The following is a 23,911-nucleotide window of genomic DNA, read 5'->3' as shown; positions in this document are numbered from 1 at the left end:
TTTGCAACTGAAAGAGATAATCAATACTGTTCTATAAACAAGATGATAAACTAAATTCTGAGTGCATAGCAGCAGAAATTTTGACAGTACACTAAACTATCTGCTTTTACTTTAACTTTAAGATATGTTCACTCTCATGTGAGCTGCACTGATGAGCTACTCAGTGTTTATTGGGTTGATGCAGTTTATCATGAAGATCAGATCACTTTGGAAATACAACAGAGTATATTTGGTCATGGATCCATACAGGGATTTATCTCAGATTCCCCAGTTGATGGCCCTACGCCAATTTCGCTGTGTAAATACAACCCAATAGAGAACAAATACAAATATCCTTCAGGATTTCTTAAAGTAAACCCTCTTCCTTTAACATCAGGACACATAACTGTGCCGTTAGAAACGGTGCATAATTCTACGTATTCTCACAGTTAAATTCTTTCCATGTATCAGACATCTGTATACAAAGGTTCTACAGGAAAAGTTGCAGGGCCTTGAGCTGTAAACTGTGTCTCAGTTCCATACTGTTGCAATAATGGACAAATGACAGTCTGAACGTACACTGTAAGCGTTTTTAATAGGTATACCATAGGTAATAATGAAAAGCATTACATAAATTTTATCGAATATTTTTGTTATGGATTTTTAGATTGATTTGTCCCCTGAACTTTAAAGACTGTGTTCAGAGAGTGTAAAGAGAATGTTCATCTTATGTCTGACCGTTGTTAACTGTGTTGAAACGTGAACAGGACTTTTTTTAGCGGACTAAATCGATTGATTTAAAGCTGTGAAAAGGCATGTCGTTCTTCGTTTGCAATACGAGGGACGACGAACCGTCGTAATTCCACAGATGGACAGCACGAAGGGGGTGGAGTAAAGTCTTCAACATACTACAAAAAAGCCCTTTCATGTGGCCAGAGCCGAGAATACAGCCGAGAGGCCAGGGACACGACGAAGGTAGCAGACACACACTAACGGTGGCACGCAATTTGCATCTCTTCTGAACAACTAGACGTCGAAAACCTGTGAGTATGCCTACTTAACATGTGCCGCTTAATATCACTCAGATTAAAAACGCTGCCTGATGGCAGTATCCCATTTCATCATTTTGTTCAACGCGACAATGCGAATGGATGTTAATGCCACATTTACAGTGAATTGTCAATTGTTCGCGAGTCCAGTATGAAGAAATATCAGCATTAAACTGATGTAGCCTCTGATTGTTCTGCCCGCATATTATGCCGGTTGTGAGACACCAGGCACTAGGCACTAGGTCGACAGATCAGTTAGATCTTAAAAAGTTCACGCCCCCTTAATGCTATTTGGTTACTTGTTGTTTCGCTGTTGCCAAAACAACATCGCCTACGTTTTTATTTCTGTACTATACCTCTGTACTATACTTTGAGTTCATTTGAACTAAACAAAAAGAGAATGTGTTGAATTAAAATGCGCGTGCACACTGATGTTGTTACATAATACAACGTGCTATTTCCACGAGGTTGTCGCTACACTAAACGCCCGCTATTTGACCCTCTGACACCACTTGCAAAACAGTTCAGAATGAATATTTAGATTAATTGAAATGAGAGGGGAAAAGGTTCTCAGGAAAGTATCGATGTGGCAGAGGAGCTCTGCTGGTGTACAAATTGGTTCTGCAATTCCCGTGAAGGCTTAAGGGATTGTCCTTGCCACCTGGATTTTGTAGCTCAGTAAAGTAGTAGGTAAGGGTTTGCAGCATGCAAACTATATTGTCCATGGTCACTTTTCTTTTGCATGCTTCAGGGTCTGTAATTACTTGAACTATCCCCCATAATGATTATATAAGATTGATAGGTCACCTGTTTGTTTGTGTGTATGTGTGTGTGTGTGTTTTCCTAAGAGAGAGAGATTGTTTCCTCGTTTATTAAGCCGTCAGTTAGTCTCCACAGTCTCTGCCTATTTTTCACAGCATGTTGGCTCTAGAAAAGTAGGCTAATATTCATGACATCTGCTCCTCCTTCCTCATCTTTATTGCTTACTCCAGTGGTATGGCTGAAACAAAAGGGAAATTTGACTTCGCCATTGACCGTGGAGGAACCTTCACTGATGTCTTCGCCCATTTGCCAGATGGAAGGGAAAGGGTCCTCAAACTGCTCTCCCACGACCCTCAGAACTACAAAGATGCTCCTACAGAGGGGATTCGCAGGGTACTGGAGGAGGTGAGAAAGAGAGAGATATGATATTAGAAAAGTGAATTCAAATTTTGTGGTAGATACTGTGTTAGGAGATACATAATGCACAGAGATTCCGAGAGTGAAGAAAGATGTGTGTGTGTGGGGGGGGGGGGGGGTGTAATTGACACCTTTTATTTCTGGTTCTCTCACTCTGTTTTCCTTGCTATATTAACAGGAAACAGGGCGCAGCTTCCCTCGGGACCAGCCCATGGACACATCTCTTATTGGTTGGATCAGGATGGGAACCACAGTGGCCACTAACGCGTTACTGGAGCGGCAGGGGGAGAGGACTGCCTTGCTGGTGACCCGTGGATTCCGGGATCTCCTGCACATCGGCACTCAGGCCCGACCAAGGCTTTTTGATCTGGTGAGTAACATGGGCAGACTATGAAGGAGGGAAGTAGAATTGTATGGGGGCATAAAAAGAGAAAGAGATGCAGGGAAAGGAGAGGAGAAGAAAACCAGTCTGGAAAAGAACGCTGAATGGAGGGGTATTGGACTGCGGATACATTTGGTCCTCTCAGCCCTGCATAAGGAGACTTGCACTAACACCCCCCCCCCCCCCCCCCCCCCCCCCCCGTTTCAATATGCACACGTGACCCGTGGTGTTACAGTATGCCTGTCATTCTCCTATAATTTCCGAAACTTGCTAATGGCGCTGCAGACTACACGCATGTTGTACCGTCAGATCCACAGAATATCCCTGGAGCCTGTCAGAATTTCCTTGCAGCCTATCAGCGCTCTGTATGCAAGTACGAGCTGGAGAAAAGAGGGGAAACTAAAAACAAATGTTCTCTCAGGTCCAACGAGACGCTAGCAGGACAGAGAGAAGCAAATTTGAAGAGGCACCGCCGACCGTCAAATCTACGACAGAGTATTAGAGCTACATTGAGGGGAAAAAAAATTCTGAGATTTTGAGATTAAGGTCGCAGTATTAGGAGAAAAAAGTCATAATATTACAGGAATAAAGTTGTAATTTAATGAGAATAAAGTATAATATTTCAAGAAAAAAGTCGTTATATTACGAGAATCAAGTTATAATATTAAGAGAAAAAAGAAATCATAATATTAGGAGAATGAACTCGTAACATTTCGAGGAAAAAAACCCCATCATTTTTAAGAAAATATATTACCGGCAACCAATACAAGGAGCAAGAGGACAGTCAGTGGCATCCTGAGCCTGCCTCCTGAAACTGCTGTTTGTCTCAGGTGTCGTTATTTGTGAAACCTTTATTAAAGTATAACTTCACTAGATGCTGCTCCATGTTCCTTATTTTAACGCAGGTGCCAGGATGCTGTTCTGATATTTCCCTTCTAAAATAACGTGTAGCCTAAAATTACGACTTTATTCTTGTAACATTATTACTTTTATTCTTGTAAAATTACGACTTTATTCTCATAATATTATGACTTCATTCTCAAGATCTCAGAATTTTTTTTCTCTCAGTGTGGCCCTAGTATTCCGTCATAAAAATCCGTTACGTAGGAACATTTTGGATTCAACGTTCAATACAATGGCCATAAACAAACAAAGTACTGTCTGCAAGCATTGCTCTGCCACTGTCGGCCCCGTCAGTCATGCTGCCATTTTTCTGAATGGAAGGTTTTATTTGTCTATAGGCAAAATAAAGAGTTCATTGTTTAAAGGGGGCGTTTTTATTTTTTTCTTAAGTATAAAGATACTGAAACCGTACCATTACCGTAGCCCAAAAACCATGATACATACCGAACCGTGGGCCCACTGTACCGTTGCATCCCTAGTATGTATGTATGTATATGGGTACATATTTTCTTAAACAAAAGGGGCTATGTGTTAATTAATGGACCATTTCTGAATATTTTACATCTTTTGGATAATGTGTGTGTGTGTGTGTGCATGTGTGTTTGTAAATCAGGAGGTGTGTATGCCCGAAGTGCTTTATGAGGAAGTCATTGAGGTGGATGAGAGAGTTGTCCTAAGACGAGATGGCTGCCAGCTGCCCAGAAAGGAACCTAAGCGCATTGTTACAGGTGAGGTGAAACTTTCCGACCGAAATCTTGTAAACTTCTCCCTCGATCATCACCCATGACGTGTTTCCATCATTTAGGGCTGTTCAAACGCCTTTCTGTCTATGGAGATGGAGAGGGAAACTTATAAAGGAGCAGAGTGGGAAAGTTTACGGGGGGAAAGAAGTATGAATGAATGAAGAACAGAAACTGAAATTCTGCTCACTTGTTCACAAAGCCATGTCTCAGTCACATTCCTCTGTTCCTCTGCACATGTACAGACCAGAGCGTGCAGACCCCCCTGTGGTTTCCACCGCCGCGCTGCTGAGCACCTCTCTTGTTCTTTGTCCTTCGTGGTGTGTTAATGACTGGCTGAAGAACTCAACATCTCGTGTGACAGTTAATCATTTGCCCAACCTTCTTCCATTAACCTTCCCACCCCCTCCATTATTCCTGAGTGCTCCAACTCTAGCCCCATCTTTGCCCCCCTCCTTCTCTCCTACACAAACAGTGGACAGGTGCTTGTGCTTAAACTCACACTCTATTTCCCTTTGTCCTACTTCTCTCCCCCCCCCCCACCCCTTCTCTCTCATAGGTAGTACAGGGGACAGCTTGGAGGTGTGGAAGGAACTGGATCTGCAGCGTGTGGAGGAAGAGCTGAGGGGAGTTCTCTCCAGAGGCATTACCAGTCTGGCAGTGCTGTTGCTACACTCCTACACGTCAGTCTGATTACTGTATAGTGTCTCTCGCTTTATGCTGTAGAGTACTGACCATATCTACATGGTATATTACACCCTTGTAGCACAACACAGGACAGGGCAGTAAATTGAACAGTCAGCTCTTATTTCAGTAATGTGTTAATTAATCGTCATGAAATGGTAACCTACCATCTCTAACGACCCAGAGTAAAGTTTAATGTTCAGCTCAGAAGCAGGGCAGGCCGAAGTGAAACCGTATTGTGCAATATATGTCTGTACAAAATGACACAGCAGCACAGCATATCATATGGCATAGAACTGTGAGAACCGTCTGCGGGAGCTCACGCTATGGTTGAATAATTCTCATGACAGTATGGTGCCAATCTCCAGTTACCGCCTCTCCCACAATGCTCCTGTGGTGTGTGCAAAGAAACACTCTGACTCCAGAGGTTCCACGTCTTCTGAATCTCAGAGCTTTATTAACAGTGGAATACACACACACACACACATACACACACACAGAGTTAAGTTGACTAGGGTGGAGACAAAAGCACCTACATTCTGATTAAATTTATTGTAAAGGTTATCAGAGGAAACATGAGAAATCTGAAAAAATCTAAACCTGGAAAAATGTCAGATGTGGGATCTATTAATGCTCCTGAAAAAATGTATGAAAGAAGTGTGGATCCATGGATGGAGGGATCATTTAATGGCATTCTCAGAGCTCTGTCCACGTGTCATGTGTTTTTTTTACCTATTGATCGTCATAGTACTATGTGTGTTGACAAAGCTGTACTGTAACAGAGACACATGCGGACATAACACACAGACTATAGAACAGCATAGTGTTGCTTTTTAGCCTGGGGCTGTGGGAGTGTCAGATTTCTATGGTTCTTGGCTCCCTTCACACTGGGTTAAATGTGAGTTTGGTAGCCCCACCAAATTCATGTTTACTTATATGTGCATTATGAATTCTCTCTCTCTCTCTCTCTCTCTCTCTCTCTCTCTCTCTCTGTCAGTCTGTTTTTTCAGCTGATATTAGTGTATTTTGGTCCTCAGATCTGTGCATTCTGCATGCTCACTTACCCTCAAAGTTGTTTTTTTTTTTGTAGTTGTCGTTTTTTTTAAATCAGAGTATATCTTCAAAGCGTACCAGCGGGCTTGATAAAAATTATGGACACAGTTAACCTGTACTGTTGTGTTTTAATGTAATAAGACATAAGCCTATAGTACAGATAAGCAGGGCACATCTTGGTTGTCTGTCCTCTTTTCATGCGCATTTTATTGCGTATTGTTGTATTGCTGTTTTAAGCATTCTGGTTGCACTGTTATGGTCAAGTTTGGTTTAATCAGTTTTGCCTCTGAATACGTTTTTGTCTGTTTTGTTTAGCTGGTCTGCCCATGAGAGGGCCATTGGCTCGTTGGCACGGCGACTGGGCTTCACTCAAGTGTCTCTGTCCAGTGAGGTGATGCCCATGATCAGGGCAGTGCCTCGTGGGTACACTGTCTGTGCGGACGCCTACCTCACTCCAAAAATACGCCAGTATTTACGTGGCTTCACTGCTGGTTTTAGGGGAGGCTTGAAGGTCAGCGTGTGCTTAAGAAGTTGTGTGCTAACTTTTGGGCTCTGGGTCATTGTGTACATTTCAGTTTACCACTAAATGAACAGAAACTGACCCAGTCTCTACACATGACAGAACTCAATGTGATATTTCTGCAAATGTCAGTACATAAATACCTTATCATTCTTGCTTACCATTTATCATTATGTTGTAATGGGTTGATTCTTGTGTTTTTTTCAATATACTACCTATTGCGTGTAGGTTACATTTTTGCCAAAGCAATCAACGAAAGATTCTCTTTGAAATCACATGTCTAAATCTTACCCTCTCTCTCTCTCAGGATGTGGATGTGCTTTTCATGCAGTCTGACGGGGGGCTCACTCCAATGGAGCAGTTCTGTGGTTCTCGAGCGATTCTTTCAGGCCCAGCGGGGGGTGTGGTTGGATACGCAGTCACCTCCTACAACCCTGCTGATAACAAACCCGTCATTGGCTTTGATATGGGAGGTGAGAGGGGTGATAGGGGACGACAGAACGATGGGAAGCGGGGGTGAGGAAGGGAGGGGCGGCACAGACGGAGGGAGAGGAGGCAGTATGAGAGTTCAGAAAGCTCTGTTTTTGAAAAAAGTAAAAATGTGCAAGAATGTGACTTATAAAGATTTTCACCCTGAGTAAGCAGCTCTCGTTGACCTCTGATTGGTGAATTGACCTTTAACCTGTGCTTTCTTTAGGCACTTCGACCGACGTGAGTCGTTATGCAGGGCAGTATGAGCACGTTTTTGAGGCCACGACCGCAGGGGTCACTCTGCAGGCCCCACAACTGGACATTAACACTGTGGCAGCAGGAGGAGGCTCACGCCTTTTCTTCAGGTCAGAAAACACACACACACACCAACACACTCAAACAATCTGATATTCATCCCCGATACTGGACACATTCAGAACCAGAGCACCTGAACAATCCAGGGATTACAGTGTAGTCTGCAGAGGACAGTTATTTTGATTTAGTTCATATTTGCCGTGTGTTATGATTTTTGTTAAGTTGTAAAATTTGAGTGTAATTTTTAAGAGAGGACAGCAAGGCTAAATGTGCTATCTAACGTGGGTGTGATTAAAAACTGGCCGGTGCTTGACTCGCTGTTGAATGATTGGCAGGCACAGTCCCGGTGTTTTGCTTCTCTCTCTGTTTACAATAAAGGCATTACCTTTTGTCTGATGGAGCTTTCGCTTCAGGACAGATGTATCTACCTTCCTAGCCTTAATAAGCTCACACTACAGATAATAAAATGACTGTAGTTGTTCGTATGATCAGGCACTAACACACACTCTTTGAGACTTTGTTCACCACGCATAAATCTGACCCTGAATTTCAAATGTCTCCAGATGTGCACGTGAGTTCGCCAAAAAACGGAAATTTTATTCTGTAAGAGAAAGTTAAAGAGAAGTCTTTTTTTTTTTTGTACTTGTGTGTGTTTATACGTTTTGAAAAACCATGAGGCGGTTCGCCGTTAAAAGTGATTTCACAGACTTCAATGTCTGCTCTGTATGTCTGTGTTCTGCTAAGGTCTGGGATGTTTGTAGTGGGACCAGAGTCGGCTGGAGCTCACCCTGGACCTGCCTGCTACAGGAAAGGTAAAACAAATCCTCTGTCTGCTGCTTCACATACTGCTCAAGCTCCACCCCCCCCCTTTTTTTCTCTCTCTCTCTCTCTGACAGCCCTCTTCCTCTCTGCTCTCAAACTTTCTTTGCCTTAAGTGACTGTTGACGACTCTACTTCTTATTTTTCTCCCTCTAATTCTCTAATACCATTGTATCTGCCCTCTTTTCCCTTCTGTCTCTCTCTCTCTCACGCTCTCTCTCTCTTAAAGTTTGTCTCGCTGGTGCTTATATCAGGCTAAAATCGGCTTTTAGTCTTTCTCTGCAGGATCTCTGTTAGATTTACAGTGGAGTTATAAGTCTTACTCTGTGTTGCTTTGTGCCCGATGAAAGTCACGGCGTGAGAGAGAGGGAAATGTGATGTACATTGTCAAATATGTTTCACTGATTTTCATCAGTCCTAAGCATCTTCGTTGGCTGTGGATAGACTGGTTGGACAGGGTTAAAGAACTGAACGTGGGGAGCAGTGGGTGGGCCCAGAGACTGTTCCAAAAGGAGTTGGAAGAAAGCCAAGTTCTGCTATAAAAGAAGTCTGATTACATAACGTCTGACTTCTGACTTCGTCGCAGATCAATTTCCAGCCCCCCCGGCCCCAGTGGAACATATCATTTTTCTTTATCTCTATGTCCTGTGGCAGAGATGAAGGGATAGAGAACAGGAAGGGTTTATGGTGAAGTCTTTTGGGCAACATGGTTGGGAGGAACTGTTGTCTTTGCCTTGGTGCAGGAGCATTCTAGTGTGGGCCAGCTCTAATGTGTTTGGATTGGATGTGACCTCATGTGTCTGGATAATACTCAAACAGTCTGTTACCCAGGCTGATAAGTCCAGGCAGCTTTCATCCAAGCCAATATAGCTCTCACCGTTTTGGCAGCTGCTCATGCTACTTGTGTTGTACGCCCAGGATATGCTGTATAATGCAATATTAAAGAGTAATTAATGAAGGATTTTTAATAGTGATAAAGACAAACTGTAAATTTCTCTGACTTGTTTCCTGACTGTACCAAACGAACAACAGGGTGTACTTAACTAATGCATTCTGTAGCTTAAACAAAAGTGGTTAGAGATTCCTACCTCTGTGTTCAACCTGTTGTCAGGTTGTGTCATAACTCAGTAGACTGCAGTGTAAACTGTACCACATCCAGGAGTTGTACGAACGCATTAAAGTTTGTCTCTACTGAGGTGTAAATGGCTCTCCCATTTCACAGGGGGCCCTCTCACGGTCACCGATGCCAACCTGGCGCTCGGCCGTCTGCTCCCCTCCTTCTTCCCACGGATCTTTGGCCCGGGGGAGAACGAGCCTCTGTCCATGGAGGAAACCATGAAACGTTTCCATCAGCTCACGCGTGAGATCAACCACTTCCTTTCCACCAACCAATCGCATGGCAGCGCCAATGGAGCCACCCAATCGTACAGCAGTATGCTCAAAGGTGGCAAGTCAGAGATGAGCATGGAAGAGGTTGCCATGGGATTCATCCGAGTGGCCAATGAGACCATGTGTCGCCCTATTAGAGCACTAACACAGGTAGTTCAAGAAATGGAACCATATCAATATTTCCTCTAATTGATGTGTCTAATAATTCTCTTACGAGCCTGTTTATTCTGCTATTGTCTGTTATGAGCTGTTATCACAGAAATATTTGAATTTTATGAAATAATACAGTTAAGAGCATCCAGTTCCTACAACATGGTCCATGTGTTTGTGATTCTTAGGCTGAACGTGCATACTAAGTAGCTTAAAGACCACTCAGCATAGTTACTAGTTACTTAATAGTTACACTGTGGTGGTATGTAGTGTGTAGCTATGGATAAAACCGCTCGTCCTTTTGGAAGAGCACATAGAGTTCCAGCACTTCATCTGTTTTTCCTGACAGGCGAAGGGTCATGACACGTCTCAGCATGTGTTAGCATGTTTTGGAGGAGCAGGTGGCCAACATGCCTGTGCCATTGCACGAGCCCTTGGCATGAAGACAGTCTTCATACACAAGTCAGTCCTTCAGTGTGTCTGAGTGTGATTATCCGTGTGTGCGTGTGTGTCTGTACATGTATGTATCTTTGTAAGTGAGTGTGTGACAGGAAGGCTTAAGAATAGAAATACTGTGTGCACATTTGTGTGTATTGGAGAGAGAGAGAGAGAGAAAGCAGCTGGCAGTGTGTTTGACAGAAGTTAGTGTTTGAATTTTTCCTGGCATGCAACCACTACAGTTCAGTAAGGGCAGGTGGTGTGTGGGTGTTTGTGTGTGTATGTGTGTGTGAGTGCGATTGTGAGTGCTGCGTTTAGAGATGTGTTCCGCATTTGTTTGTGGATTTATGTCTCTGACAAGGGCAAGCAGGTGGCCTAGAATGTTCCATTACTGTCCCTTAGATCCCAACACTTGTTCAGTGATAGGCACATTACATTGAGGCTGTTCATGTGCCAACAGGAAACCATGTAAATGCACGCGCATGTGTGTAATATGTCAAAACATGTATAATTAAGTATGTGTGAACAGATGACCATGACATGTGGGCTGTGGGAGTCTAATAACATGTAAAAATTCACCCTTTGTCCCTATATCTTAGGTATGTAAAAGTGCATTTATGATCATTATCTTAGGTTTGACTCTTCTTCCCCTCCCTGTCTCGTTCTCTGTCTCCTTTTCCCACACTGTCCATTCTTTCTTACTTTGTTTTCATTCCTCTCTCTCTCTCTCTCTGTGTGTGTGTGTGTGTGTGTGTGTGTGTGTGTGTGTGTATATATCACAGGTACAGCGGTATACTGTCAGCCTATGGGCTTGCATTGGCAGATGTGGTGGAGGAAGTGCAGGAACCCTGCTCTCTGCAGTATGAGCCCGGCTCTTTCTCCGAGCTGGACCGCAGAATGGAACAGCTTTCCCAACGCTGCCAAGACACACTACGTACACGTGGCTTTAGCAGGTCATCCCACTCCTCCACCACACACACACACACACACACACACACACACATTCTACCCATACTCCAGACTCTACTTGTTTCAAACACATGCTCAGACTGCTCAGCATAAACAAAATCAGCAAGCCACCCGTGGCTGACAAATTCACAAGCTAACAGCCAGTATTAAACCCCAAGAGGATGGTTTATTTATTGATTTGTTGACTTAATTGCATTAGTGTAATGAAAGAAAACTCTGCTATGTGTAAGATGAATGTGATTGTAAGTCTTTGTATGTGTTCTCAGTTCTCAGATTAAGACTGAAATGTTCCTCCACATGCGCTATGAGGGGACAGACTGTGCTCTCATGATCAGTGCCGCAGGATACCCCAGAAACGCTCAGTCCTGCCAATATGGAGACTTCCGCGGCGCCTTTACCAAGCGGTACTGCTCTGTGTCTGTGTCTGTGTCTGTGTCTGTGTCTGTGTGTGTGTGTCTCTGTGTCTGTGTCTGTGTGTGTGTTTGTTTGTTCACAGATAGCCAAGTATTTCAGTCACTGGCACGGGTCAAGCTCTTGATCCAGGCTCTCTCTTTCTCTCTTTCTTTCTCTCTCTCTCTCTCTCTCTCTCTCTCTCTCTCTCTCTTTCTCCTTTGTGTCTGTCCTTCTAACAGTTACCTAAAGGAGTTTGGCTTCACCATCGCTGATCGGCCCATCATGGTGGATGACATTAGGGTGCGAGGTTCTGGGAAGTCCGGGATGAAGTCAGAAACTCAGACCAAACTAGGCCATGGGCCGCCCAGACCCACCAAGGTACTGAAACACACAAAACTAACTCACTGTTTCAAACTTGTCAGTCACTGACAGCAAATATATCACACATGCCCAAAGGCCAACAGCAAGGCTGAGTTGCATATGGTACACTTCAGTGATTTTATTAAAGAAAGTGAACAAAGAATGGCTAAAATTAACCTTTTTTTTTGAGAATGACTTGGGATTATGAACTATCGCAAATCTGTGAGCCTGATCAATGATTTTTATCTGTTACCAAGGTGACCAAGTGTTACTTTGAGGATGGTTACCTGGACACTAATGTGTACTTGTGGGAGGAGCTGTCATTTGACTATGGTATTCACGGACCCGCCATCATCATTGATAAGAACAGGTGTGTGTATTTGTGCGTGTGTTTGAAACATTGAAAAGACAGAATGTTAGTTAAAGGCTGTTGAAATGTGTCTGGAAATGATAACTTATATGACATACAAGCTCTCTGTATATGTGTACATTTTATTTGATTTCATGAAACATTACTTATATGTTCTTGTAATATTCTATGAACATCTAAGCTTGTTCTTATGATTTTTCCCAGCACCGTACTGGTGGAACCAAACTGTGTGGCAAAGCTTACAGCAAGTGGTGATGTGTGTATCACCGTGGGAACAGATACACAGTGTGTTCTGGGAACTGAACTCAACACAGTGCAGCTGTCAATCTTCTCCCATCGTTTCATGAGCATTGCAGGTGTGAACTAATTAAGTGAGAGGGATTTGGGAAGACTGTAGCACAATGTATATGAATACACATAAGAGAAACATAAGATGTACCTAAGAGGAAAGACAAGAGGGAGTGAGTTTCAGTTTCAGGAGGAAAATGTTAGAAGAAATCTCGGTATAAAAATACAACATTGACTGGCATTTTTCAGTCAACTTTTGTACTAAATTTAGTCACTGCTTTACCATTTGCTGAATATACCCACACAGAGCAGATGGGTCGAGTGTTGCAGCGAACGTCCATATCCACAAACATAAAAGAGCGATTGGATTTCTCCTGTGCTGTGTTTGGGCCTGATGGGGGTCTTGTGTCCAATGCCCCTCACATTCCTGTTCACCTAGGGGCAATGCAAGAGACAGTTCAATACCAGGTAACAACCAAGCACACGCGTGCACATACACATACATATATATACACATGCACACACACACATACACTCTGTATACAAATGAGGTAAGACTGTCTCTCCCTTTGTCTCTTTCAGTTAAAGGCACTGGGGAGCAGTCTGAAGGATGGAGATGTGATTCTGAGTAATCACCCCTGTGCAGGAGGCAGTCACCTCCCTGACCTCACAGTCATCACTCCAGTGAGTCGCTGCTCACTCTGTAATCCATGTTCTGCCACAGTCTCGTTTCTTTCATTTTTCTGTCTCCTTTCCATCATTATCATCATCAGCTCTTTTTCTGTTTGTCTGACACCTTTTTCTTTTTTCTGGTTCTTCCCACTGTTCCTCCCTCTGTGTTTCCTCTCCATTTTCTCTCTCTCTCTCTCTCTCTCTCTCTCTCAGGTATTTCTGCATGGTGTGAGTGGACCTGTGTTTTTTGTGGCCAGTAGAGGGCACCATGCTGATATAGGAGGCATTACGCCAGGTTCCATGCCCCCTCATTCCACCTCCCTACAGCAGGAGGGAGCTGTCTTCACCTCCTTTAAACTCGTTACTGGAGGAGTCTTCCAAGAAAAGGGTTAGAAGAAAGCAAATAATGTGGTTTGGACAAAGATTTTAGGAGAAAAGGATCATGAAGAAACACCAGCAGCAGGACTGGTTTCAATGAGGATGAGGATGATCAAGGATGAAAATCAGATTTAATTCAGTTTGGTCCAGGGCTAATCTTAATGGTTGTCCGAAAAACATTTTACCTGGGTATATTTGAAGCAGTGACTAATGATTCGTAACTCGTACGGAGAACGGAAAACTGATACGAACATTTATTACGGATTATGAGCGATGCAGTAGAATTGATCTCATTAGAAAAACTCATTCAGTGTTTTTTTTCTTTTTTCTGTATTCTTCTCTCTACTATGTATTCTCTTTTCCATTTCAACTATTCTGTTTTCCATTTGTTCTCCTTCAGCTGTTACCGATGCTCTCATGGCACCTGCCCAGTACTCAGGATGTTCTGGGACACGTAATCTGCATGACAACCTTTCTGATCTTCGAGCTCAAGTGGCAGCCAATCAGAGGGGGAGTCAGCTTGTGAAGGAGCTGATTGACTGTTATGGACTGGATGTTGTCCAGGCCTATATGGGACACATACAGGTCTGTGGATGAACTTTTCTTCTGGCTCCACAGCTTGAAATGGCTTTGAAACGTTTTGAAGCATTTTCGTCAAAGTATCCACTTATGAACGATGTGGTTCACTGTCTGTGGGTATGTGTGTAGAGCAATGCAGAGCTTGCAGTAAGGGACATGCTGAGAGACTTTGCCCGTCGCCGCCGGCAACAGACAGGCTCATTGGATGTGGAGGCGGAGGATCACATGGATGATGGAACACCAATCAGACTAAGAGTCCAGATAAATGAAGAGGAGGTAGGAGGCCAACAGCAAATTCTTTATTTAACAGGGCTTATGTGAGGTTTATAGGAATTGAGCCTTTGGCAAGAACATTTTTGTCAAGCATAACTTTTGTATGAAGACAGATGGTTCAAGGTTCTCGGGTCATAGCCGGGCAGGACAAGTATGTTTCAAGTTATTTTTCCTCCATCCCCCCCTTCTTTTTCTTCCTTTGTTCTGTCTCTCTCTCTCTCTTTCTCTATGTCTGTATAGGGTAGTGCAGTGTTTGATTTTACAGGCACAGGAACAGAGGTGTGGGGGAACTGTAATGCTCCGCGAGCCATAACACTCTCAGCTTTGATATACTGTCTGCGCTGCATGGTGGGACAGGATATTCCTCTCAACCAGGTGACACACACACACACACACACACACACACACACACATACACCGTATCCTGGTAACCATTTAAAACACATCTGAGTAATGTCATTACAAATTTGTCATAAACTCCTTGTGTGTTTGTGTCTAGGGCTGCCTCACTCCCATCAAAGTCATCATTCCTTCTGGATCAATCCTCCAGCCATCCCAGAATGCAGCAGTAGTGGGCGGTAACGTGCTGACATCACAGAGAGTCGTCGATGTGATCTTCCGTGCGTTTGAAGTGTGTGCCGCCTCTCAGGTGAGGAAAAGTGTTTGCCAGAGCTTAGTTAAAATATAACAATAAGGATAGTACAAATCAGAATAGTACAGGTGTTACTGCTTCACCTCATTTCCTTTTATCTTTATGTACTCACACCCTTCTTTCTTTTTTCTTCTGTCCTTCCACTTTATCTCTCTTTCTCCGTACTCCTCATAAAATCTGGCTTTATTGCTCTTTAATCTCTCTCTCTCTCTCTCTCTCTCTGTGTTTGTTTTTAAGGGATGTATGAATAACGTGTCTTTTGGGAGTGAGAAGAGTGGTTACTATGAGACTGTTGCTGGGGGTGCAGGTGCGGGGCCAGGGTGGCATGGGCGCAGTGGTGTTCACAGTCACATGACCAACACACGGATCACCGACCCAGAGATTCTGGAAAAGAGGTGTGTTCTTCAAGGGCTTTACTCTAACTCACCATAGTCTTTAACTAAAAATCAAGACAGATTACAGTAGCATTTTCATTATCCTTGCTGACTGCTTTGTAGGGAAAATTACTCATATCGGTTATAACATCAGACTACAGTGAGTTCTAGCTAAGCATTATTACTTGTGAATTCTGACTTACTCTGTATCAGACAGCAGAGAGTGCTGACTGATTCCAGATCAGATAGCAATGTGCTCTGACCAATTCCATATCAGACAGCAGTGAGTTCTGGCTAATTTAGGATCAGAATGGCTTGAATCTCTTTTGCTGTTTCTCAGGTATCCAGTTATTCTGGAGCAGTTTTCCCTCAGGCCCGGGTCAGGGGGTGCAGGGAAGTATCGTGGGGGTGATGGTGTGAATCGAAAGCTCCGTTTCAGAAATAAAGTAGTCCTGTCTGTCCTGACAGAGCGACGCTCAACACAGCCTTACGGTCTCCATGGTAACCACCCCCTTTTTATAACGTCTCACATTTTGAACAGAAGGAATTTTCTCTCAAATTGATGGTGCTTATCATTTTAATTGTTAATTTTTTAACTGCTCCCCCTCTCTCTCTCTCTCCCTCTCTCTGTCTGTCAGGTGGGGAGAATGGTGCTCCTGGTTTGAATCTGTTACACAGGGCTGATGGCAGAGTGCTCAATTTGGGGGCCAAGACCACAGTTAGCCTGGAACCTGGGGTGAGAATGATATGCTGTATTTGAGTGGGTTTTTAGATTTTAGAACTGCTGTCTAACACACTCTCTCTCTCTCTCTCTGTCTCTCTCTCTCTCTCGTTTTGATTGTACATCTGCAGGACATGTTCTGCCTATACACACCCGGTGGAGGGGGTTATGGGAAACAAGAAGAAGAGGAAGACGGGAGGGAGCGACCATACAAACGCAGACGCCTGAACGAAGCCTTCGCCGAGAGGGGCAGCGTGTTTGAGTTCCGCCGCGCGCAAGAGAGTGTGTGAACTTCGAAGTAGACCCCACATCTAAATACACAAGGGAAAAAAAACCTCCTGTCTTTGATTCTGTCTTCCAGAGCACTGATATACCAATGACTTGATAAATGAAAAAAGACTAAATGGAAGCACAGCCATATTGCGTAGCAGCTTTTGGAGTCTCTTTGAAGATTAGTACTTTTGGAAGAAAAGAGTTGAAGGGGAAAGGAAGGGTTTTTTTGAGTACTGAACTAAAAAGGGAGATAAAGAAAAAGGGATATGGTTTTTAATTTTATAATGAAAAGAAAATAAAAAAGAAGGAGATGAAGAACATTTTTCAAAGGATAAAGTTACAAGGGCAAGATTGGGGAGGAAAAAGCGGGATTTTTGTCATAGTATTTTATCAAAACATGGAGTGAATTAGTCCTGTGCCTCTTTAAGAGGAAGTAGGTTTTTAATCCTGTACTAAGACTAATATCACACCTGTGATCTTGTTGTGCACACTAACACCTCATTAGATTGTAATTTGATTTTAAAAGTGATCTGTGAAAAATGAAATAAAACTTGATCCATTGCATTTTGTACAAAAAAACACTCTTTACAACCACCAGCAAAAACTCAGTGCATTGTTAAGACATGGATAGATGTTTTGATGTGTGTTATTTTACTATGATGATAAGTGTCAGAAGATGGATCTGTGATAAGAAGTGTTTCACTATATTTAAATCAGGCAGTGTTGCTTAAACTGTTTGGACATTCATCTGGTTGTAGAAGACCAGGGTATGTGCTGGTTTTTAATTCTAAACTGTCATGGGTCTCTGAAACCTCAGGTGAATGGACATAACCATTCTAGACAATTACATATGAGTGTGTAGGACTGAAGCTGTTCCTCACTGCTACATTGTCAACTAAGCTCAACAATCTCATTCTATCCATCTGGCAGAGAGAGCTCTTGGTAGACTCCACCAGTAACTGCAGCAATTACATACACAAAACACTAACCATGGCATTAAATTGAAACCTGAGAAAGACTCAGTAAAGCTCATATGCAATTTAAAACACTTCATTTTACTAGTGTTGCCAGTGTACCTCTCCTTACATATGGACACATTGAGCTGCATCTTTGAATGCATACACTGACCCCAAGTGGTGTTTCTGTGTTACTGAAATATTGAAATACACAGATATTCCCCAAATTAGTAGAGAATATGACCCAAAGAACAAGTAAACTTTACACTATTTTTTTTTAAGTAGGCCTGGCCTTTAAAACAACAAACAGAGATCTTGACCCAGGCCCATATGAATTCCACAGAGTCACTGGGCGTTTGGAGGAAGATAGGCAATGCCAGCAGGGAGTATGGAATGAGGAGGCCTTTTCTCCCCAGGGGGTTGATAATAGTGTGATTGAGGAGGTTGGGGTGCACAGGGGTGGATTTGGGAAAACAGGATGATTCTTACCATCCTCAGACAGAGGGAAGAGGAGTGGAGAGGAAGCATACTGGGGATCAAGTATGAACAGAGACTTAAATTGGATGAAGGGATGGACAATAACGGTGTTAGGAGGTAGCGGAATCCAGAACAGAGGGGCTAAAGAAACACAAAGGGACTCGACGCCGTATTAGCCGACAGGCTTTTCACAGGGTTTGTGTACAACTCGGTAAAGTTATCCAAATAACCAAAAGACACTTCTTTCATCTCAAGCTTTATATTCTGAATGACACTCACTTTGACATGCACAACTGACAAAAGAAAACTGACTTTGGTAAGCATTTGTCTGAGGTAGATTCAAATGCTTTTAAATGTCCACATTTCAACAGAGATTCAGCTGAAACTATTCCACTGATAGGGTTTATCCTGCCACAAAGAGAGAAAGTCAGAAGACTGGAGATAAGACTTTACAGAGGTAGTCATGCATAGATAAAGACAGTTCCAATTAAGGATACGTCTTACGGCAACGCATTCCACCCCCACTCTCAACACTTGAGCTCACCCCTCTACATTAGCAGATGTAAAGGGACTGAGCAATTCTGGATAGGAGAGGGGGGGTTGGGGGGGTACATTGTAGACTATCAGGAGACGAAAAGAACTTTGCAAGAGAAGTCAAAGATGGCCCGCAGCTGATCAATTCATTTAAAGATGGTCCTTCGCATTTTAGCTTTCTTCAAATACATGAGTAATACTCCTCTGCATGTTGTGTTGAATTAATTTCTCTTAGGTTTAACTTCACATTGCTCTCTCACCCTCCTCACTTATTTCTCTCCTATGGAAGGCATAGCATGAATGAAAAAGCAATACATTCGTCTCAAGGTGCCAAAAAAGGTTAAGGGTTTAGTCGGTATTATTTGAATGGACAAAACGGATTTCAATTCATAACAGTCAACCAAACAAAAACAAAACTTGCACCACACCCATTCTGAGACAATGAGACATTCTTAATGAGTCACCAGCATTACAGTGGACTCTGAGGAGTTAGGAGTCACTACCAGAACATATATACACTCACTCAGACACACAATAAAAATCAAAAACGGTATGGTCAGGCTTTCATTCCTGACTACTGAACAATGTGAACCCAGAGGTGAGATGGAGAAAATGTTTTCTAAGCATAAATTCTGGGGCAGTCACAAGTGAGCAGTAGTAACTGTAAACAGCATGGCAAAACAATTCTGTTACACACCAGGACAAATGAGTTTCCTGAGCATCCTCCACAACACAATCCCCATGTCCCTTAAAGTACGGAAGATTATTACATCAACATAAAAGCACAAGACTTTCACTGCATCCGAGAAGACTTATAAAACTATTAAAAGATCAAATGATCGACATTCAAAGGTCAAGGTAGTCAACATTTAAAGGAAAACATTCCATGAAAAAATATATACTATATTGACATTTAAGGAAATAATAATAAGAGTGCAAACACTGGCAGTGCAAAGTCTTTGGTCAGTACTGGCCAACAGCTCCGATGTTAGATCATACTGAGGTAGACATCAGTGGCTCAAAAAAAGAATTCCCTGAGGGCTATATTTGTTTTTAAAAAATTAACAAGAACATTCCATAAGCATTTTGGTAAACCAGGTTACTTATTCTAGCTGTGATGGCCAAGAACCCACATCACATTGAGAATCCAACGGAAACAATGGAGATCCAGTGAAAGGCTGGAGTTCAGACTTGTCTGCAGATTGGAGGTTGATATGGTATGAAAATGAGATGGGTTTACATGGTAAGACACAGGGGATCAGTACTGAGAATATCGACTCAGAGTGGGTCCATTCTGCAGGGCGTACTGATTAGCAGAAGGGTGTGTAGTTTGACTGGCGGGACCTAGGACATCAAATACGCTCTTATTGGGTGGAACTGACTGCAGCATACTGTCCAAGTCCATTAGAAGGGGAGGGGCCTGGAGGGAGACGTGCCCGTTTGGCAGCAGGGGCCAGTATGTATGGCTAACAAAGTGATTGGTCGTAACGCTGGGGCCTCCATAGCTGTAGAACGGAAGTCCTCCAAGGGGCACAAAGGGACCCCCATTGAAGCGCATGCTAGGAGGAGCTACTGCGTTAGGTGGCGTATACTTGGCGTAGGAGGTGGGAAGCTCCCATGGAGGGGCAGGACCTCTTTTTGAGGTTTTGTTTGGGGGTAGACGAGAATCTTCAAATCCGTCACACCTTGGGTCTCCATCGTTCCCCCTCTTTCCTCCTCGTGGTGCTCTCCAGTCCTCGTCTGATGAAGATGAGGCAGGGCTGGCTGAACTGGCGGATGCACTGCGATTAGACGAGGAATACCGGGGGCATGGTGGCGAAGTTGGGCGTGTCTGAGTCGGAGGTTCCACTCCCCAGCCGTCTCTCCCTCTAAGCCCTTCCCCTGCTGCGCTGGCAGGCCTGAGGCTGTGAAGGAGGGAATCGATGGCGAAAGACGAGTCCAGTTTGGGTCGGTAGAGGTCGTCAGGCGGGGGGGTGGTATGCCGAGTGGGTACGGGGGGCAGCGGAGGTGTCGGGGGCATTGTTTCCGGCTTGTTGGTGGGGGTGTGACCATGGAGGATATAGGGGGCGAGGTCTTGAGCAAAGATGGTCTCATCTTGTCGTGACACCGCAGTGTTCTGCCTCTTCAGCAGCTCCAGAGGAACACGGCTTAACTCCACTGCCCAAAAATTGCCCTTTCCCTGTGGCTTTCCAGGGTCTTTCAATACCTGACAAGAGGGATGGGAGTTGGGGAAGGGGGTAGGGGGATTGAATATGAAACACAGAGAGAGAAAAGGGATCATGTAGCACTTACTGTTCTGTTTAAGGAACAAAAGATGGTGACTAATTTTTTCTTCTTTGTGCTACAGTTTTTTTCTTGTAAGGCATTAGTTGGATTTGGAATGGACACATATGCACACACCTTAACAAAGCAGTCATATGAGGACAGGTTGTGTCGGACTGAATCTCTCCAGCCTTTGTAGTTTCCTTTGAAGAATGGGAACAGAGTGCTGATCTCCTTCAAAATCTGTAAGGAAACCAGCAGCTCAAGGTTCATATGATGATCAACAACACACATATACAAATATTTGGCAATGCTTGATCAGTATTTGGAGTTGGCTTATTCATCACCGCAAAATAGTGTGCACTTCATGGTAAAGGGAATTTTATTTTGTTTGTGAATTATTGCATAAATAATATTCCTCTAATAAATAAGAACCAATATCATTTTAAAAATCCTATTCACCCAGAGTAAACGACAAATCTTCAGACTTAAAATCATTTGTCGAACATAACACCCAAGTGACAAGGAATATAGAGCTTTCTGAGCATTATGACTCCACCAAAGATAATCATTAGATCTAGCCTGGTCACCCTAGTCTTCCAGGGTCTGATACACGTCAGGTTTAATTCAACTTTATGCAGTGCGCAACATCAAGAAGACACATTCTCCTCACAGTGCGTAATGCATAAAGTCTTGTGCGTATTTGGTTAGATGCGGCTATCAAGTCCCCTATCAATCATAAAATTCCAATTGTTTCCTATAAGCTCTGGATAATTCGCTGTGCGTTACTGTAGGCATAACATAGAGAACGTAACAGTCACCCATCCAACTGGCTGATAAATAATAACTGACCGTTTGAAATTAATAGCCAAATTGACCAAAGCGCAGTTTCAGCCACTGAAAGCTTCTGTACATCACGGAATTTGCCCGAGAATTTTCCCACAGTGCTAACAAAAAACAGACCATCACCAAAGTGACGGCAAACTTACCTCGGACAAAGTTAGTTTCTTCTCCGGAGAATTCTGTATGACCATAGCAATCATGGCGAGATATGAATACGGCGGTTTGGGATAACGTTGATAGTTCTTTTTCTTGCCCCCACTGGAACTGTTCTCCTGATCCCAGGAGTTAGTTGCGGCAGGCTGCTCCTGCTTAGTCGGCCCATCCACGTTCACTTTGGGTACAGCTGTATAATAAGACCCATGGTCATGCGGCATCACCTTCTCCATAGGCACGGCGCCCCTGCTCACCTGGCCCTGGGCGAGTTTCTCCGCTTGGCCTTCTGACTCTGTCACCGAAGGGTTTTGGTAGCAGTGCCAGTATGGGTCTGTAGAATTCCGCGCTACGTTAACGTAAGAATGGTTTCGTTGTGCATTGCTAGCTCTCTCCTGTGCGTTACTGAAGTCAAGGTGATGGTCGCGATGGTCTCCTGTAGAAGGCAAGAAGTCAATCCCAGGTGGTGCCAGCCCGCCTGGACCCCCCCAGTGCTTTGTCATGCTGATGAACGCAAGATGGGACAGCGCGACCGGACGAGCAATGGGAGGGGAGAAGAGACTTGGTCCTTAACCCCCGGCAGACTGCTGGCTCCAGATCGACTCTATTTGAAGAGCAAACAATTAACAGTTTCATGTAAATCCCGCTGCGTAATCGAGGGGAGAATGGGGCGCTATCTGCGAACAGAGTGACTGATCGTAGCGGGGGGCAGGGCAGGTTTGTGTGTATGTGACAGAGACACTAAAGCTGTAAATAACCCATGTACTAATAATCAGCTGAGCTACTTATTCTTCAGCGTTGAGTTGGACTGAGGAGGAAAAAATTCCAGTAAAAAATTCCTAGTGCAATGACACACGCACACCGTACTATCATTTTATTTACTGAAGTCATCAAAATATTGACAGAGACTTGGAAAGTTCCCTCCCCAATCAAGCCGACCCCCCACTCATTCACCGCATTGTTAAGAGTTTGCTTACAGTAAGCACAGATAAGTGTCGAGATGGAGAAATGTCACACCAGTAAAGTCGCCAAAGTGGCACCCGAAGGGGGAGGATGGCTGTCCCCCTGAGAAAAAGATTTTAGTGAAAAGTGAAAAGTGGCAAGAAAGGACAGGACTCAACACAGAAAAATATCTGAGGTGGGTGAGGAGGTTGGTTGAACAAGAAACTAAAAACAAACGATGGATAATGTTGGGTGATACTTGTACTGAATCAACAAAACGACAAGCAATATACATACAGTGGAACTGCTAATAAACAAATTCAGTATTCATATAAATACTGAGAGATTAACACATTTTAAAGCAAACGATTCAGTGTCAGCAACAGAAAATATCAATACTTTGAACAACGTCTAATAACCAAGTAAGTGACAATTATCCAACCATACTAGAAATAAAACGTTTTTAGGGTAAGACTTGGATAAATAAATAGGCAGACCCAATGTTTAGGTAAGCCATCGCTGATATTTTTTCGGAGGCAGCGCACACCATCATATGTGGACACTTGCAGCAAGAGAAAAAAAATATGTACATAAAACATCAGTGCGATGGGTAATTAGCGTGACATTGTCCATTTATTGTGATCTCTGATTTCTTCAGTAAAGGAAATACCTAAAGAGATTATAACTTCAAACAAATAAATTAAATTTTTAACCTGAAACTTTAAAAAGAGAAAATAAAATAGAACCATCCTATTAAAATCGTAGATGGTTAAATGTTTGGCCTCACAGTCGGGGAATATGCAGAGTATCACCCTATGCGAGGAAAAAGGTTTCGAGTATTGCACGTCGCCTTTGTCACAGATAATGTAGTGCTAATGTCCGAGTCCTTACCTCTCAGCAAGACAGTGAAAACAAGTTGGATTAGTGAGATTCTCTCGAGCAGGTTGACGACGGTACTTACCAGGGGTCCTATTTTACATGCAAGAAAATACAATGGACAATTGGAAACTATGTCGTCATACTGTTGCGAGCCTTGTAGGGCCGCCAAGCCATCATCTTAAGAGCTTTGACAATTGGGCGTTTCGTAGATTTCATTTTTACCACTGTAATTTGTGATTTAGATGTCACTACACAAATCATAATTAGATATGCACTTAGTATTACAAAAGGTATTCCGGTGACATAAATGAACCGGTTTGCTTACAGTTAACCCGTTGTGGAGCTGTATGCAGTTACAGCTGCGCGTCAAGACGCAAATACACAAATTTCAATTACATAGCCCACTAGTGCCACTCATTTGCGTACGAAGCTTCGCCAAAATCAGCACGGTTTAACTAGAGCACTCATTTCGGAGCCAATTAGAATGCCCATAAA

At 43.3% G+C, this 23,911-nt stretch overlaps 2 protein-coding genes across 2 annotated transcripts; one reads left to right on the top strand and one right to left on the bottom strand.

Annotated features, from left to right (window-relative positions):
• The first annotated feature begins 938 nt into the window (after window positions 1-938).
• Window positions 939-16,628, top strand: oplah (5-oxoprolinase, ATP-hydrolysing). The gene is made up of 27 exons (XM_030775202.1): window positions 939-1,022; window positions 2,021-2,195; window positions 2,386-2,577; window positions 4,106-4,220; window positions 4,792-4,915; window positions 6,285-6,480; window positions 6,797-6,962; window positions 7,187-7,325; window positions 8,020-8,087; window positions 9,317-9,633; window positions 9,983-10,095; window positions 10,854-11,024; window positions 11,307-11,444; window positions 11,673-11,811; window positions 12,051-12,163; window positions 12,368-12,519; window positions 12,759-12,919; window positions 13,034-13,135; window positions 13,337-13,511; window positions 13,902-14,086; window positions 14,210-14,356; window positions 14,594-14,728; window positions 14,853-15,002; window positions 15,243-15,400; window positions 15,720-15,880; window positions 16,018-16,115; window positions 16,232-16,628. The coding sequence occupies exons 2-27, from the start codon at window positions 2,025-2,027 to the stop codon at window positions 16,388-16,390; spliced, it is 3,945 nt and encodes a 1,314-aa protein (XP_030631062.1). The 5' UTR covers window positions 939-1,022; window positions 2,021-2,024; the 3' UTR covers window positions 16,391-16,628.
• A 2,970-nt stretch (window positions 16,629-19,598) lies between these two features.
• Window positions 19,599-22,098, bottom strand: foxh1 (forkhead box H1). Its single transcript, XM_030774993.1, has 3 exons — window positions 21,592-22,098; window positions 20,741-20,845; window positions 19,599-20,546 (listed from the first exon to the last, which is right to left on the bottom strand). The coding sequence occupies exons 1-3, from the start codon at window positions 22,096-22,098 to the stop codon at window positions 19,599-19,601; spliced, it is 1,560 nt and encodes a 519-aa protein (XP_030630853.1).
• Window positions 22,099-23,911: the final 1,813 nt, after the last annotated feature.

Source organism: Chanos chanos, chromosome 5 (assembly GCF_902362185.1).
Source record: "Chanos chanos chromosome 5, fChaCha1.1, whole genome shotgun sequence".
In the NCBI taxonomy this organism is placed as follows: domain Eukaryota; kingdom Metazoa; phylum Chordata; class Actinopteri; order Gonorynchiformes; family Chanidae; genus Chanos; species Chanos chanos.
Note: the sequence above shows the minus strand (reverse complement) of the source record. Positions and strands in the feature narration are given on the sequence as shown.